Raw genomic sequence first — 14,352 nt, 5'->3', positions numbered from 1 at the left:
CATAGCAGCAAACCTTTATAAATGTAAATATTAGTTCAAATATAATAGAAATGAATTATAACATTCTAATTTTTATATTACAGCTCTAACTATTGGACATAATAATCTCTAAGAATGAAATAAATTATTGGTTTAGTTCTTTAATTTCCATTTAGGCTGCAATTCTTTCTTAGATAATCAAATTCCTATTTGTAAATTCTTTACATCTTATTGGAATGAGTTACAGCAGGTAATAGTTTACCAACTAATAATTTTATGAAGCAGAAAAACTCAAAATCTTGTTCAGTAGTAGTCATGCTAAATCATTATTGATCCATATAGATTCTTTTAGAGTACGAATAAGAAAGGATTAAAGAAAAATGATGTATTCAAAAATATATCTTTTCTCCACTCCTCCTCAGTTAAAAGCAAGTGCTTATTTTGTATGAAAAAAATTACAGAATACTGATCCCAGGAACAATTTGCCAGTTGTGCTGAGTAATTATTGTTCATATACTATAACGTTATTTTACATTTATCTGATCTACTCCAACTCTTTTTTGGTTACTATTTGCATGCAATACCTTCTTCCAACCTTTCACTTTTAACCTATTGTGTTCTTACATCTGAGGTGGATCTCTTACAGACAACATATAGATGACTCATATTTTTTTTTATCCATTCTATCAGTCTATGTCTTTTGATTGGATAATTAAACCATTAACATTTAGGTTTAAGTAAAGACATTATGTATTTCATCCCTTTAGTCTTTTGGCTCTCTGTTGTCATGTTGTTCCATTGTCCATCTTCTTATCCTTTAGTTTACCCTTGTTTTAGTTACCCTTGTTTTTTCCTTTCAGAGCGCAGCATCCCTTTATTATCTCTTGCAAATGTAGTCTTTTGGTAACATATTCTATCAGTTTTTGTTTGTCTGGGAAGACTTTGAACTCACCCATTTTTGAAGGCCCGCTTTGGCAGATACAAAATTCTTGGCTGGCAGTTTTTCTCTTTCAGTACCATAAATACATCACACCACTTTCTTATCTCCCCCATGGTTTCTGATGAGAGGTCAGTGCTTAATCTTATTGCATTTCCCTTGTATGTGATGCTTTGCTTTTCTCTTGCTTCTTCTGGACTACTGTTTCATGTTTGTCATTCTGAATAATAGGTGTCTCAGGGTAGGTCTGTTTGGATTTCTTCTGTTTGGGGTGCAATATCCTTCTTGGATATTGATATTTATATCCTTCATGAAAGTTGGGAAGTTTTCAGTTATATTTCTTCACATATTCTTTCTGCCCCCTTTCCACTCTTTTCTCCTTCTGGGACACCAATATGAATGTTTGTGCGTTTCAATTCCCTGAGGCTCTGTTCCATTTTTTCCTTTCTCTTCTCTTTCTGTTCTCCTATCTTTTTTAGTTCAGATGTTCTGTCTTCAGAATCACTTAGTTCTGCCTTTAAGCAATTCAAATCTGATCTTATGTGCACCAAATGTTTTTTTATCATCTCCTCCCCGCCCCCAGTGGCTTGCTTGCTGTCTACTCTCTGTATCCATTTGCTGCGTGCTCTTCTGTGTTTTTGCTTGTCTTTCTTTTTATTGCATCACCTTGCTGAGTCAGCTCTCTGTGGCGCTTGTGGACCGGCGGTTCTCCGCAGCACGCGGGCAAGCCTGCCTTCACAAGGGATGCAAACCCAGGGCCTTCTATATGGAAGATGGGAGCCCACCTGATTGAGCCACAGCTGCTTCCCTGCAGCTAATGTATTTTTAATCTCATCCGTGGTGTCTTTCATTCCCATAAGTTCTGTTACTTTTCTTTGCAGGCTTTCAAATTGTTCTTTATTCTCTCCCAGTGTCTTTTTAATATCCTTTATTTATTTGGTCATATTTTCTTTAAATTCTTTGGAGTCATTTAGGAGAATTATGTGATTGTAACTGATTAATTTTATTAAATCCTGTATCTCTTCAGGATATTTGGTTTGCTCTTTTGGCTGTGCCATGTTTTCCTTTTCCTAGTATGGCTTGTAATTTTTTTGCTGATGTCTAGGCATCTGAATATGTTGGTGAATTTACTCTGATGGCTAATTTCTCTCTCTTGCCTATTGTTTTGTTATTGTTTTTTTCCCACAGCTTGTCTTTGATATTTGGTTCAACTTATTTCTAAGTCTTTAAAATTGCCTAACTCAAGTTTTCAGAATCGGGCCAGGGACTCACTAGCAGGGTGCAGACTTTCTCCCAGGGGTTGGATACAGAGAGTGCCAACAGTTTTTGTCCATGCAATTTCCAGAGCAGCCAGCAGATAGCATTAGTCAGTGCACTTTTCAATGGAGGTGTTTCAGTCTCAGCTTTCCTGTGTTCCTGTGTTGACTCTCCAGATTGGAGAATCAAAGTGGGCTCTGCTGGCTGAACTCACTGAAGAAAAGCACCCTAATCCCCCACCCCCTTATTGCCTTGAAATAGCTGACAGGGAGGAAGATGTCTGTTCTCCTCTCAGTCGGCTGGAGTAAGCAAAGTGTTTTACCCCAGCTTAATATCTTGGGGGTGGGGGAGAGGAGCCCTTTCCTGCCACCACTGGGGCCTTGGTAACTCACGTTTGTCATTTTGGCTTCTTTATCTCTCTGTTCCTCACCCTCTTGGGAGTTGTATATCACTATCCTGGTCTGCTGCCCTGAAAGCAGGTCCTTTGGACAGCTTTTGGTTCGCTCTTTGTTATTTTTGTGAGAGCATTCAGATCTGCCTGTTAGTCCATCACCATCTTCCCACAAATTCTTCTTATAATCCTTCTAAATTCTTTGGGAGGCATACTAATGTTTGTTCCATTCATTTCTGACAGCAGTTATTGGCATCCTTTGTACTTTTTTTTTTTTTTGTCAGTCTCACTAAAGTTTGTGGATTTTATTGATCTTTTCAAAATCAACTTTTCATTTTGTTGATTTTCTGTTGTTTTTAAATACTGTATTTCATTTATCTCTGCTCAAATCTTTATTTACTTCCTTATGATTATTGTATTTAGTTTGCTTTTCTTTTTTCTAGATCCTCCAATTGTAAAGTTAGGTCTCTGATTTGAGATCTTTATTCTTTAATGTAAGCTTTTAGAAGTATAAAGCACCGCCTTTGCTGCATCTCAGAAATTCTAGTATGTTTCATTTTCATTTTCATTTGTCTCAAGATGTTTCCTAATTTCCCTTATGATTTCTTCCTTGATTCGTTGTTTAAGTGTGCATTGTTTAATTTCCACATATTTATGAATTTTCCAGTTCTCCTTCTTTTATTGATTTCTGGCTTCATTGCATTAAGGTCAGAAAAGATACATTGTATGATATCAATATTTTTTAATTTATTGAGACTTGTTTAGTGACCTATTATCTGGTCTATCCTGGAGAATGATCCATGATAGAAGGTGTATTTTGATATTAGGTAAAGTGTTCTATATATATATATCTTAGGTCTACTTGGTTTAGAGTATTGTTCAGGTCTTCTGTTTCCCTATTGATATTCTGTCTAGATGTTCTAGGCATTATTGAAAGTGGTGTATGAAGTCTCCCATTATTAATCTTAGAAACATTATTTTAGCTGAGTACAGTGGCATGTGCCTATAGTTCCAGCTACCTAGGAGGCTGAGGCAGGATTGAAATCTGTCAATATTTGCTTCATGTATTTTGTGACTCTGTCATAGGTGAAAATATATAATTGTGTCTTCTTGATGAATAGACCCCTTTATCAATATATAGTTATACTCTTTGACCCTCATAATAGTTTTTTACTTCCTAGTTCATTTTATTTGATATTAGTATAGCTGCCAAGCTCTCTTTTGGTTATTATTTGCATAGTATATATTTTCAGCCTTCTTGTGTCTTTTAGGTGAGTTTCATGTAAAGAGCATTTGGTAAAATCATGCTTTTTTATCCATTCTGCCCATTTCTGCCTTTTGATTGGAGAGTTTAATCCATTTACATTTAAAATAGGTACTGATATATGCAGGACTCTCTTCTGCCATTTTGATATTTGGTCTTTGTAAATCATTTTACATTTTTTGACTCTCAGTTCTTCTGCTTTCATATTTATTTGATTCTTGGTACTGTATCATTTTCCATTCTTCCTCACTTTTTTCTGGATATGCTTTTCATCTTTTTTCTTTGTGGTTACCAGAGGGCTAAAATTTAACATTCTAAATCTGTAACAATCATCTTTGAGCTGATACCAGCTTAACTTCAGTAGCATACATACACACTGGTACTATATCCTTCTGTCTCCCACCTTTTTGTTATACTTGATATATATTTTGTTTCTGCATATTATGTCCAAAATCATAGATGTATCCTTGCTTTTTATGTATTTGCATTTTAGAACCTGAATGCAGTAAAAAGTGCAGTTGCGCACCAAAATATATATTACAATAGTACTGGTACTTATAAATTACCTAAATGGTTATCTTTACCAGAGCTTTTTGTTTCTTTATGCTGCTTTGATCCACTTTCAGTGGTGGTGTGTGCTTTCCTTTCAGTCTGAAGGTCTTCTTTTAGCATTGCTTGTAGGGCAGGTCTAGTGATGTCTTCCCTCTTATTTTGTTTATCTGGGAATATCTTAATTCCCTATTTTTGAAAGGAAAACTTGCCAAATAAGTAATTCTTCGTTGGCAATTGTTTTCTTCTGGCACTTTAAATATTTCATACCACCCCATACTTCCCTCCATGGTTTCTGATGAGAAATTAGCAGTTAACCTTATTGGGAGTCCCTTATGCATAATTTGTTGCCTTTCTCTTGTAGCTTTCATGACTCTTTCTTTGTCCTTGGCATTTGACAGTTTGATTACTCTGTCTGGTCATGGTTGTCTTTGAGTCTATCCTGTTTGGGGATAATTGCATTTCTTGAATACTTGTGTCTTTTGTTTAATTTGGGAAGTTATCTGCCATTATTTTTTTTGAATATTCCTTCTTCCACTTTCTTTATTCTTCTTCTGGAACTCCCATATTGTGCATTTTGGTCTGCTTGATAGTGTCCCATAGGTCTACACACTGTATATTTTAATATTTTAAATTGCTTAGTTCTGGGATTTAGTCCTTGAAATGTCTGTTCTTTAAATTTGTATCCAGCTTTGTTAGTCAGGGTTCTCTAGGGAAACAGAATCAACAAGAGATATCTGTCAGTAGGATGTGATTCAATAAGAGTCTCTCATGCAGCCGTGGGGATGCACAAGTCCAGGTTCTGCAGGGAAGCTGCAGCCAGGGGCTGCAGTGAAAGTCCAGTGAAGGTTCTTGATGAGTTCTGGGAGATGCTGGCTGTCCAAAAACGAACTGGAAAATTTTCTCTCAATACTGGAATCACTTCCTCTTTTAAGGCATTCAAGTGATTGGGTTAAGCATCACTCATTGCTGATGGCAGTCTCCCTGACTGATGTAATTATAACCAGCTATCTATGATTTACCACTGCAGTAAAGTCAATGGTGACTAAAGTCCGTAAATGCCCTTGTATTACAGTTTAGCCCAATGCTTGCTTGACCAAACTGGGCACAATTACCTGGCTAAATCGACACAATTGCCTAACCATCACACCAGCTAATGATATGATAGCAATTTCCTTGAGTGCCAGGAGCTAAGAAAAAGAAACAGACCAGAGCAAAATGCACCTTTCACAGTCTTAGCAAATTAGGTCTGCTCTGGCTGGTGGTTTCCTTCCAAGCTTAGCCCTGCTGTCAAGATCAGCCCAAGGTTAATGCAAAGTATAGCGTCTTCTCTGTCTAATCAGAGCATAATTGGAACTATGGACCCTGCTTCTTTTCCTGGGTCTATGCTTGCCATAGGAATTCCCCCATTCAGTTTATAGGAGTTCAAATGCCCCGTCTACTCCCCTTGAAACAGACCTTCATCTCTTCCTGGGTGCTCTACTATACAACTTAATGCAGGCAATACTTTCCCCCTGGCATCTTCAACTCATTTTCTGACAGTGTTTTAGCTGTCTGCAAGCTGTTTCTCTGCTTCTGGACAAATTCTGGGAGGGAGAGTTTGTAACAAGTTTCCTGATTCATTCTTTCAGACTTCCACCAGGAGATTGGCACTGACATATAGCTACCCTTGTATGTGTGTAGGGGTTACTCTGCTCCCTCTAGAGTAGTGTCAGGCACCCACAAATGGGAGCACAGGCTGGCTCCATACTGCACTGATTAAGGGTTATAGGAGTGACTAGCAAGGGCACTATGTGCTTCGCCTACTATTTTTCAGGCTGCTTTTTCTCAATTTGGCATTTACCCAGTTACTGCAACTTTATTTTCTAGAGTTTTGACAAAGATGACTCTGCCAGTTTTGGTAGTTTTCACAGATTCTCGGGTGTGGGGGTGGCACTCTGGAGCATCTTATGCTGGTATCATCTTGATTGACCAGAAGTTCTGAGACAAAATAAACAGAAGTTATTTTGACTAAATTGTTCATTTAGCCTAGTTATTCTTAGAAAAATCTTTAAATAGAAATATTTTAAGAATGATGTTAATTTAGTAATACCGATTTTTCTCTCATCTAGGTTTTGCAGCCCTGTGACTTGTTTTATCAGGCTACCCAGATAGGTACAAATCCACAAGTGGTTGATGTATCAGTAAAATCCCTGACACTAAAGGTAAGTTAAAATATTATTGTTTGGGGAGCAGATGTGGCTCAAGCAGTTGAGTGCCTTTTTCCTACATGAGAGGTCTGAGGTTCGGTTCTTGGTGCCTCCTAAAAACAAACAAACAACCAGCAAAACAGATGAAAGGGCCAACTCAGGGGAGCTGATGTGGTTCAGTGGGTGAGCACCAGTTTCCCACATATGAGGTTCCAAGTTTAATCTCTGGCCCTTGATACCTAATAAAAGAAATAAAATTATATATATATATATATATAATTCAATTGTTTAGTGTACTTCTTCTGTAGTTGATAATATCTGGAAACAAGTATTATAATAAGTCAACTGGTAAATAAGGAAAATAAATGGAGATTTGTTTTTGAAAAAAATGCTTATAGGATGCAGTATTTACAGAATTATATTTAGTAATAATACATTTTATAGTGAAAGCTGTCCTCTATTATACTTTTGGTGTGTGCCCACTTTTTTAGTTAATAGGTAACTTCCCTGTAGTTGGTATGGTTGGAATTACACTTGATCATTTTAATGTCTAGAAGGTTCATGTAAATATTTTACCAAATTGATATTAGTTACAGTAATTAAAATTTTTTGTAGCCAGTAAATTGTATCTGCTATTTCATTGTAGTAATGTTAGTTGGTTTTTTAAAAATTTATTTTATTTCTCCCCATCCTCTCATTGTTTGCATTTGCTATATCTGTTCATCTTCCTTATTTCTTTAGGTGGCACTGGGAACCAAACCCAGGACCACTGATATGGGAGGGAGGCACCTGATTGCTTGAGCTACCTCCTTCCCTGCTTCGTTGTGTCTCTCTTATTATGTCTCTTGCTTCGTACCTTGTATCAAGTTGCTGTACCTGCCTGTTGTGCCAGCTTGCTGTCTTTAGGAGCCACTGGGAACTGAACAAGAAACCTCCCATATCCTGCCATTAGGCAGGAGCCTAATTCCTTGAGCTCACATCTACTTCCCAATTAGTTCATTATTAATTCCTTGTGATCCTTCAGCAGATGTATTTATTTTATTTTATTATTTTTTAAAGATTTATTTTATTTTTTTATTTCTCTCCCCTTCCTCTCCACCCCCTTGCCCAGGTTGTCTGTTCTCTGTGTCTGTTTGCTGCGTCTTCTTCGTCCGCTTCTGTTGTTGTCAGCGGCATGGGAATCTGTGTTTCTTTTTATTGCGTCATCTTGTTGTGTCAGTTCTCTGTCTGGGCAGCGTCATTCCTGGGTAGGCTGCATTTTCTTTCGCTCAGGGCGGCTCTCTTTATGAGGCCCGGGGCTTGAACTGCGGACCTCCCATGTGGTAGACGGACACCCTAACCACTGGGCCAAGTCTGCTTCCCTATTTATTTTTAAGTATCTTTGAGACTATGTATAGTTTTTTTAAATTAATTTTTTGTTAATTTAATTAATTTTTTTCCTTTTAGGTTTCACCAGTTATCATTAATACTGTGATTACCATAACTTCAGCACTTTATACAACTAAGGAAACTATCTCAAAAGAAACTATTACTTCTACAGCACTTTTATGGGAAAAGAAGGATACAAAGAATTTAAAAATGTGGTTTCTTGAAGAACCAAATGAAGCTGAAAAAATAGCTCCCACAACTGAATTGGTACCCAAAGGAGAGACCATAAAAATGAATATTGATTCTATATTTATAGTTCTTGAGGCTGGAATTGGTCATAGAACAGTACCTATGCTTTTGGCAAAGTCACATTTTTCAGGGGAAGGGAAAAACTGGAATTCCTTAATAAATCTCCATTGTCAGCTTGAACTAGAAGTAAGCATAAATATATATATATATATTTGCACTTTGCAACAAGTAATAATGCCACAAAAGGAATACTACAGGAATATTATTTATACATTTAAAATAAGCTACTTTCAAATATGTTGCTTGAAAAAACTTTTGAATGAATGTTTACAATTTATAATTAATTGAGCATATATATGGTTTAAATTGCTAGATGATTCACTTGATATAGTTGCTTTTATGTGTGTATTAGTTTTACTTTTAGTATATATAGACAAAATAAGTTTATATTTCAGTTCACTTTATCATCTTTAAGTTTGGTATTAAAAACAGTTTTGATTAGATTTTAAATTATTTTTAAGAATTAAAATGGAATACCTTTTTTCTTTAGAAGGATATAAAGTAGATTTCTGAAAATATGTAAATTCCTTCTAAAATACTAATACAGAGAATTAAAAGGATATGCCTTATACTTTTATGTAATGGAGAATCTTTATATTCACCTGTGTATACACCAAAATCTTTAAATTTTCATTAGAGTACTTTAAAAACAGTTTTGTTTTTCTTTTTAGTTGAGATTATTTTGGAGGTATTTGAATTGAACCAACATATTTTTTTTGTTTCATATTTTTTCTACACATAATCATCCCTAGGGATATTTTCATACAAGTTAGAGTTTACACATATCAAAAAAGTAATCTGATAGTCTACTTTATAACAGTATGAAAATTTATGAGCTTCTATAATGTTTGTGGTAATACAAAGTTATGTACTACTATAGGTCTAACTGATTATGACTAGTTTTTAATTTTTCAAATTTGCTAGAAGCATATATTTACCTATTGTTATCTTAGTAATTTTGCTCTATGAAGTTGAGGATCACTGAATTTGAGAATACTGGCCCAATATCCCTGGGGGCTTATGCCTCTGCAAGCCTCTGGTCGCAATGTTTATTAGCCAATGAATACCACATTGTCTTATTATGTGTGCGTTTCTATTTAAAAGCACCTTATGTCTTTTGCTTCCTATTTAAATTTGTGCATGTTTCTCTTTTTGTTTCAACAGACTTCTATAGACTGTTCCATTTAACCCAATCTAGAAACAGTGTCATTGTTTTAACACTTCAGAGCAACATTTTTACAGTCTCTAAACATAAATTTACTCAAATTTAATCAAATCACTTTGAGGATAGGTAATTGGAATTCATTAAATCATGTCTTGATTCAGTAACAGTGAATTCACTGTCAACAGCATTATAGTCATGCCTGAATGAAGTTTATATAACTCATGTATTTTCTCCATAAGGCACTTCACACATTTTTGCATTAAGGAGCACTGGACAGCACTTTACCAGTCTGCTTAGGGACCATTTTAAACAGCAAAATCACCAATAAAAACACAGAAATGCAAAAAATGTGCCACTAAATGTACTACAAAAAGTGCATTTGTTTACAGTATGATGTGAAGTAAGAAGGCAAAGTGTTGCCTTGTTTGACCTAAGCTGGAAATGTGTATATCAGACAACTCAAATGTTTTGCTGCTGTGCACATGCCCATGAATACTGATTTTGAGGTTATAAATAATGGTTTTGGTAGGCAAATTTGCAAAAATGGAATCCACAGATAATGAGGATTGACTGTATCCATTGTTCTGCAGAGGATTTCATCTAGAATGCCAAGAATTTCAAAGCATTCAAATAAATAACTTCTCATTGAATGATTCGGTACTTCCCTTCAAAGGGCTTTCAGTCTGTTGAGGAAGACAGACATGTTAAAAAGTCAATAATACTTGATGGGTGAACACAGTATTTGATGCTTAACCTAGTCTGGAAAGATGGTTAGAAATAGAGAGTTTTATCTGGACAAAATTTTTAAAAATAAATAGGGCTTTTGAGGTTACCAGTTGAGGAAAGTATTTAGGGAGTGTGCATAAGCAGTTAATAAATAGCATGCGGAACTATTTTCATGTAGAAGAAATAACATAGCCAAAAGGCATGGTTGTGGGAAACAGCATGGAAGATCATTTTAGAAAATGTCAGAATGTCTCATTTTTTAAAAATTTAAATTTTCTTTATAGGTACATTATTATAATGAAATGTTTGGTGTATGGGAGCCTTTGCTTGAACCTTTGGAAATTGATCAGACTGAGGACTTTAGACCATGGAATCTTGGATTCAAGGTATATTGAAGTCTGAAAAAAAAAAGAAAAAAACTTCAAAAATTGAGGATTTCCACACTACACTAGATACTTTAGTTCATTTTAATCACAAAGTTTAAGTTTTTTCTTTATGAGGCTTGTCCTATACCCTTCTGTTTTAGTCAACGAAAGGTGTGCTGAATGCAAAGTACCAGAACTCCATTGGTTTTTCTAAAGGGTATTTATTTGGGGTAGAAGCTTATAGTTACAAGGTCCTGAAGAGTCCAACTCAAGGTACCACTGAGGTAGTTTCATACTTACCTGGCAGGGGAGACATCAGGATCATGAAGGTAGTTTTCCCAGGGCGAGACTGATCATTGCAATGGGGACCAGCTGACCCCTGCGATTTCCTTCATGGGGGAAACTAAACTGCAATAATTTGTGTTGGTGGGGGACTGCATCCGTGCTTCCCCCCCACACACACAAAAAAGGGGTAGTTTCTTACCCAAAGACTGTTGCCACATGTTGAAACAAGATGGTGGACGATGTCTGTGAGGGTTTAGCTTTCCTCTTTCCTCTTTAAGTCTTCGTGGTCTCAGCTTCTTCTATTATGTTCAGTGTCTCCATATCTTTTTGTGTAGTTTGTTATCCTGAGTTTCCTTTGTTCTCTGAGGGTATTTATAGAAGGAGGTATATTATTATCAGTTTACAATATATTGTGAATTTATTTAATCTGGAAAATTGGAGCCTTTCATTTGAAGAAATTTTGTTTCTGAAGAAAACTGCAGATTCAACAGTAATGGTTTAGTCAACCTGCAGATAAAATTTCAGTGGCTTAATGCCAGTTAAAGTAACAGGAAAGTTGGCTAGTTGGCATGACCAGCTTTTTAAAATTAGACCTTTACATTTGATTTTTTAGACATTTCAGACAAAGGATTTGATGAAGTAACTCCTTTGGTGGTTTTAAGGTCAGTGTATACACTGAATTTTTTAATCTTGAAAAGAGGTATTAATTCTCATGAATCCTAAGTTTGCCGTACTGTTCTGTAACTAATTGTCTGACATGGTAAGTCCCTAGGTTTTTAGTTCTTTGTTATAGTATGATCAGTAGACTAAGTGACCTCTTTTCTCACTCTAAATTTCCATGTTACTGTCATATAGGTGCTTCTACTTTCCATTCAGATGCCACATGCACTTAGTAATTTTAGTTTTTTTCTTCTGATTTTTGCAAACCATTTTAGTATCACCAAGGATCCAAATGTGTATTCCCTATTGATTGCCCCTCTCCTGTGTGACCTTTTGTTGGCTGATTTCCCAGTAATTCTAGTAAGGCAGTGGAACTGATAAAATTCATTGCTCCATCTAATGTTAATGTTTGAATTTGTCTAAAATTTGTTTTTACCTTGTAAAATGAGCTATGTTGTACCCATAGGAATAAATTTTTCTTAAATATTTTTCATTTTAGATGAAAAAGAAAGCAAAGAAAGCCATTGTTGAATCAGATACTGAAGAAGAAAACTATAAAGTTCCAGAATATAAAACTTTAATCAGTTTCTATTCAAAAGACCAACTAAACATTACATTATCCAAATGTGGCCTTGTAATGTTAAATAATTTAGGCAAGGTAAGAAAATAAATTTTAAATGCCGGAGTACTCATCTGAATTGACCCTTTTTTTTGGTTAAACAATAAATTTACTGTTGACTTAGTTTTTTGTCATGTGTCCATTAGTATTCTTGTCATTTAGTTTCTCACATTTCATTTCATCATACTTTATTTCTGATTATTTTTCCTTGTTAGGCATTTACAGAAGCTGCCACTGGATCTTCAGATGTTTTCACAAAGGATCTAGCACCATTTATGATTTTAAATTCTCTTGGACTTACTCTTTCTGTTTTGCCAAGTGATTCCTTTAGTGTGCTCAACGTTTCTATGGCTAAGTCATATATATTAAAAACTGAGGAGAGTTTAAGTATGGATTATGTCCGAACCAAGGACAATGATCATTTCAGTGCAATGACCAGCCTAAGCAGCAAACTTTTCTTCATTCTTCTTAGTAAGTGATATATTACTTTCCTAGAGTTTTAATTTCTTTTAAATTAATTGTTCATGTCATTTACTCACTAGGGGTATCTCATGGGTTTTTATTTCCTTCCTGTTAGGTTGGGATTATTTTTTCCTTTGCAGTGCTTTGGTTGCTGTTGTCAATATATTGTTATATTCTAAATTCTGACATTCTTTATCTACTCACTTAACTAGAGCATTGTAATTTACTGCTTTTTGTTTTGGAGAGGAAAAATATATCATCCTCACTCAGATTTTGCAGACTGTAGCGGCTGTTATAACCACATTTAGTATAGCTCAGTAGTATTCTGCCAGTTTTGCAACTGAATGAATTAAAATTCAAGTTTGAATTCATGAAGATAGTGTAGTAGCAGAGAGAAGTTGGGTGTACAGAGTATTGAAGGCCAGGGCATACAAAGGCATACAACCTAACAGGGTCCTAATTTGTGTGTTTCCCATGTTTCCACCCTGTGCCAACTCTGCACAACACTCACTTAGCCTTATGCTTCGTCCATCTCCCGCCGTATCTCTCGTGGGAGCTTATGGCACCTCTTAGCCATAGCAGGTTGGTACAAACCCCTGACTTGGAAGAGGGTCCCTTTGCAGGGAGGCCCCCCAGACTGCCCTTGACCATATGAAGTCGCCACGGAATTGCAGATCAGGGCTCTGCACTGGCCCTGCAAAGTGATTTTCTATATTTCACTGAGTCTCCACAATCATAGGCACACAACCACCCCCTTTTCCTTTCTCGGACCTAGAGAGAAGATGGTTTCCTCCCTTTTTTCAGGAGTACTGGGGACTCCTCTCGAGAGCTGATCAGGCTCCCCTTCCGATTTGGAATTAGGCTTTTCCCACACTATGCCCCTGTGTGTTTTATCCTTCTGGTGTGCAGAGCTTCTTGCTTCGTTCTCAGGGTCTCTTAAACCCTGTGGAGCCTCTGTTTGCTCAGAAGGACTCCAGCAGAGTCCACAACCTCTTTCTGGACTAAAAGGGGAGTCCAGGGGCACACAGGGCTGGGTTTCGCCCGGGCCCTCCTGGCCTCCTCAGAGATGTCTGGGAGGGGCAAACAACTGTTGCTGCCTCTCATCTCTGCATAATTCCAGATCAGCCCCCAGAAATGTAGTAGCAAAGAGAAGTCGGGTGCACGCAGTATTGAAGGCCAGAACACGAGAATTCTGAGAAGGAAGATGATTTTTTTTTTTTAAGATTTATTTATTTATTTATTTATCCCCCTCCCCCCACAGTTGTCTGTTCTCTGTGTCTGTTTGCTGTGTTGTCTTTGTCCACTTCTGTTGTCAGCGGCACGGGAATCTGTATTTCTTTTTGTTGCGTCATCTTGTTGCGTCAGCTCTCTGTGTGGGTGGTGCCACTCTTAGGCAGGCTGCACTTTCTTTCGCGCTGGGCAGCTCTCCTCATGGGGCGCACTCCTTGCACGTGGGGCTCCCCTACGCGGGGAACACTCCTGCGTGGCAAGGCACTCCTTGCACACATCAGCACTGTGCATGGGCCAGGTGCACACGGGTCAAGGAGGCCCGGGGTTTGAACCGCAGACCTCCCATGTGATAGGCGGATGCCCTAACCACTGGGCCAAGTCCGCTTCCCAAAGATGATTTATTTCGACTGGCCGGACTCAGTGGACTCTTGTCCTGATAAAAACTGAGCCCGAATACAATTTTTGGGTCCCTTTTATACAGAGGATATAAGAGTGGGGAGTCAAACAGTGCTTGTATGCAAAAGGACTTTTTTTTAGTTTCTTCAAGTGTTTATCTGATATTAGATAAGTTATTTCCTCCAGGTAACCTTGAATTAA

At 36.9% G+C, this 14,352-nt stretch overlaps 1 protein-coding gene and 1 non-coding gene across 7 annotated transcripts in view; both read left to right on the top strand.

Annotated features, from left to right (window-relative positions):
- VPS13A (vacuolar protein sorting 13 homolog A) overlaps positions 1-14,352 on the top strand; it is a 293,093-nt gene that overhangs the window by 166,002 nt on the left and 112,739 nt on the right. For all 6 annotated transcript variants that reach the window (XR_011649379.1, XR_009186770.2, XR_009186769.2 and 3 more), the window contains exons 40-44: positions 6,489-6,581; positions 8,013-8,369; positions 10,419-10,520; positions 11,944-12,102; positions 12,279-12,534. Coding sequence is in view for 3 of the 6 variants with exons in the window: in XM_058301627.1 (XP_058157610.1) it covers positions 6,489-6,581; positions 8,013-8,369; positions 10,419-10,520; positions 11,944-12,102; positions 12,279-12,534 (967 nt within the window). In the remaining 3 variants the exon portion in view is untranslated. The remainder of the gene's footprint in view (positions 1-6,488; positions 6,582-8,012; positions 8,370-10,418; positions 10,521-11,943; positions 12,103-12,278; positions 12,535-14,352) is intronic.
- LOC111760260 (U1 spliceosomal RNA) lies at positions 10,792-10,954 on the top strand. Its single transcript, XR_002794006.1, has one exon. It is a non-coding gene; the product is annotated as a U1 spliceosomal RNA (small nuclear RNA).

This window comes from Dasypus novemcinctus, chromosome 8, assembly GCF_030445035.2.
Source record: "Dasypus novemcinctus isolate mDasNov1 chromosome 8, mDasNov1.1.hap2, whole genome shotgun sequence".
NCBI classification, from domain to species: Eukaryota; Metazoa; Chordata; class Mammalia; order Cingulata; family Dasypodidae; genus Dasypus; species Dasypus novemcinctus.
Note: the sequence above shows the minus strand (reverse complement) of the source record. Positions and strands in the feature narration are given on the sequence as shown.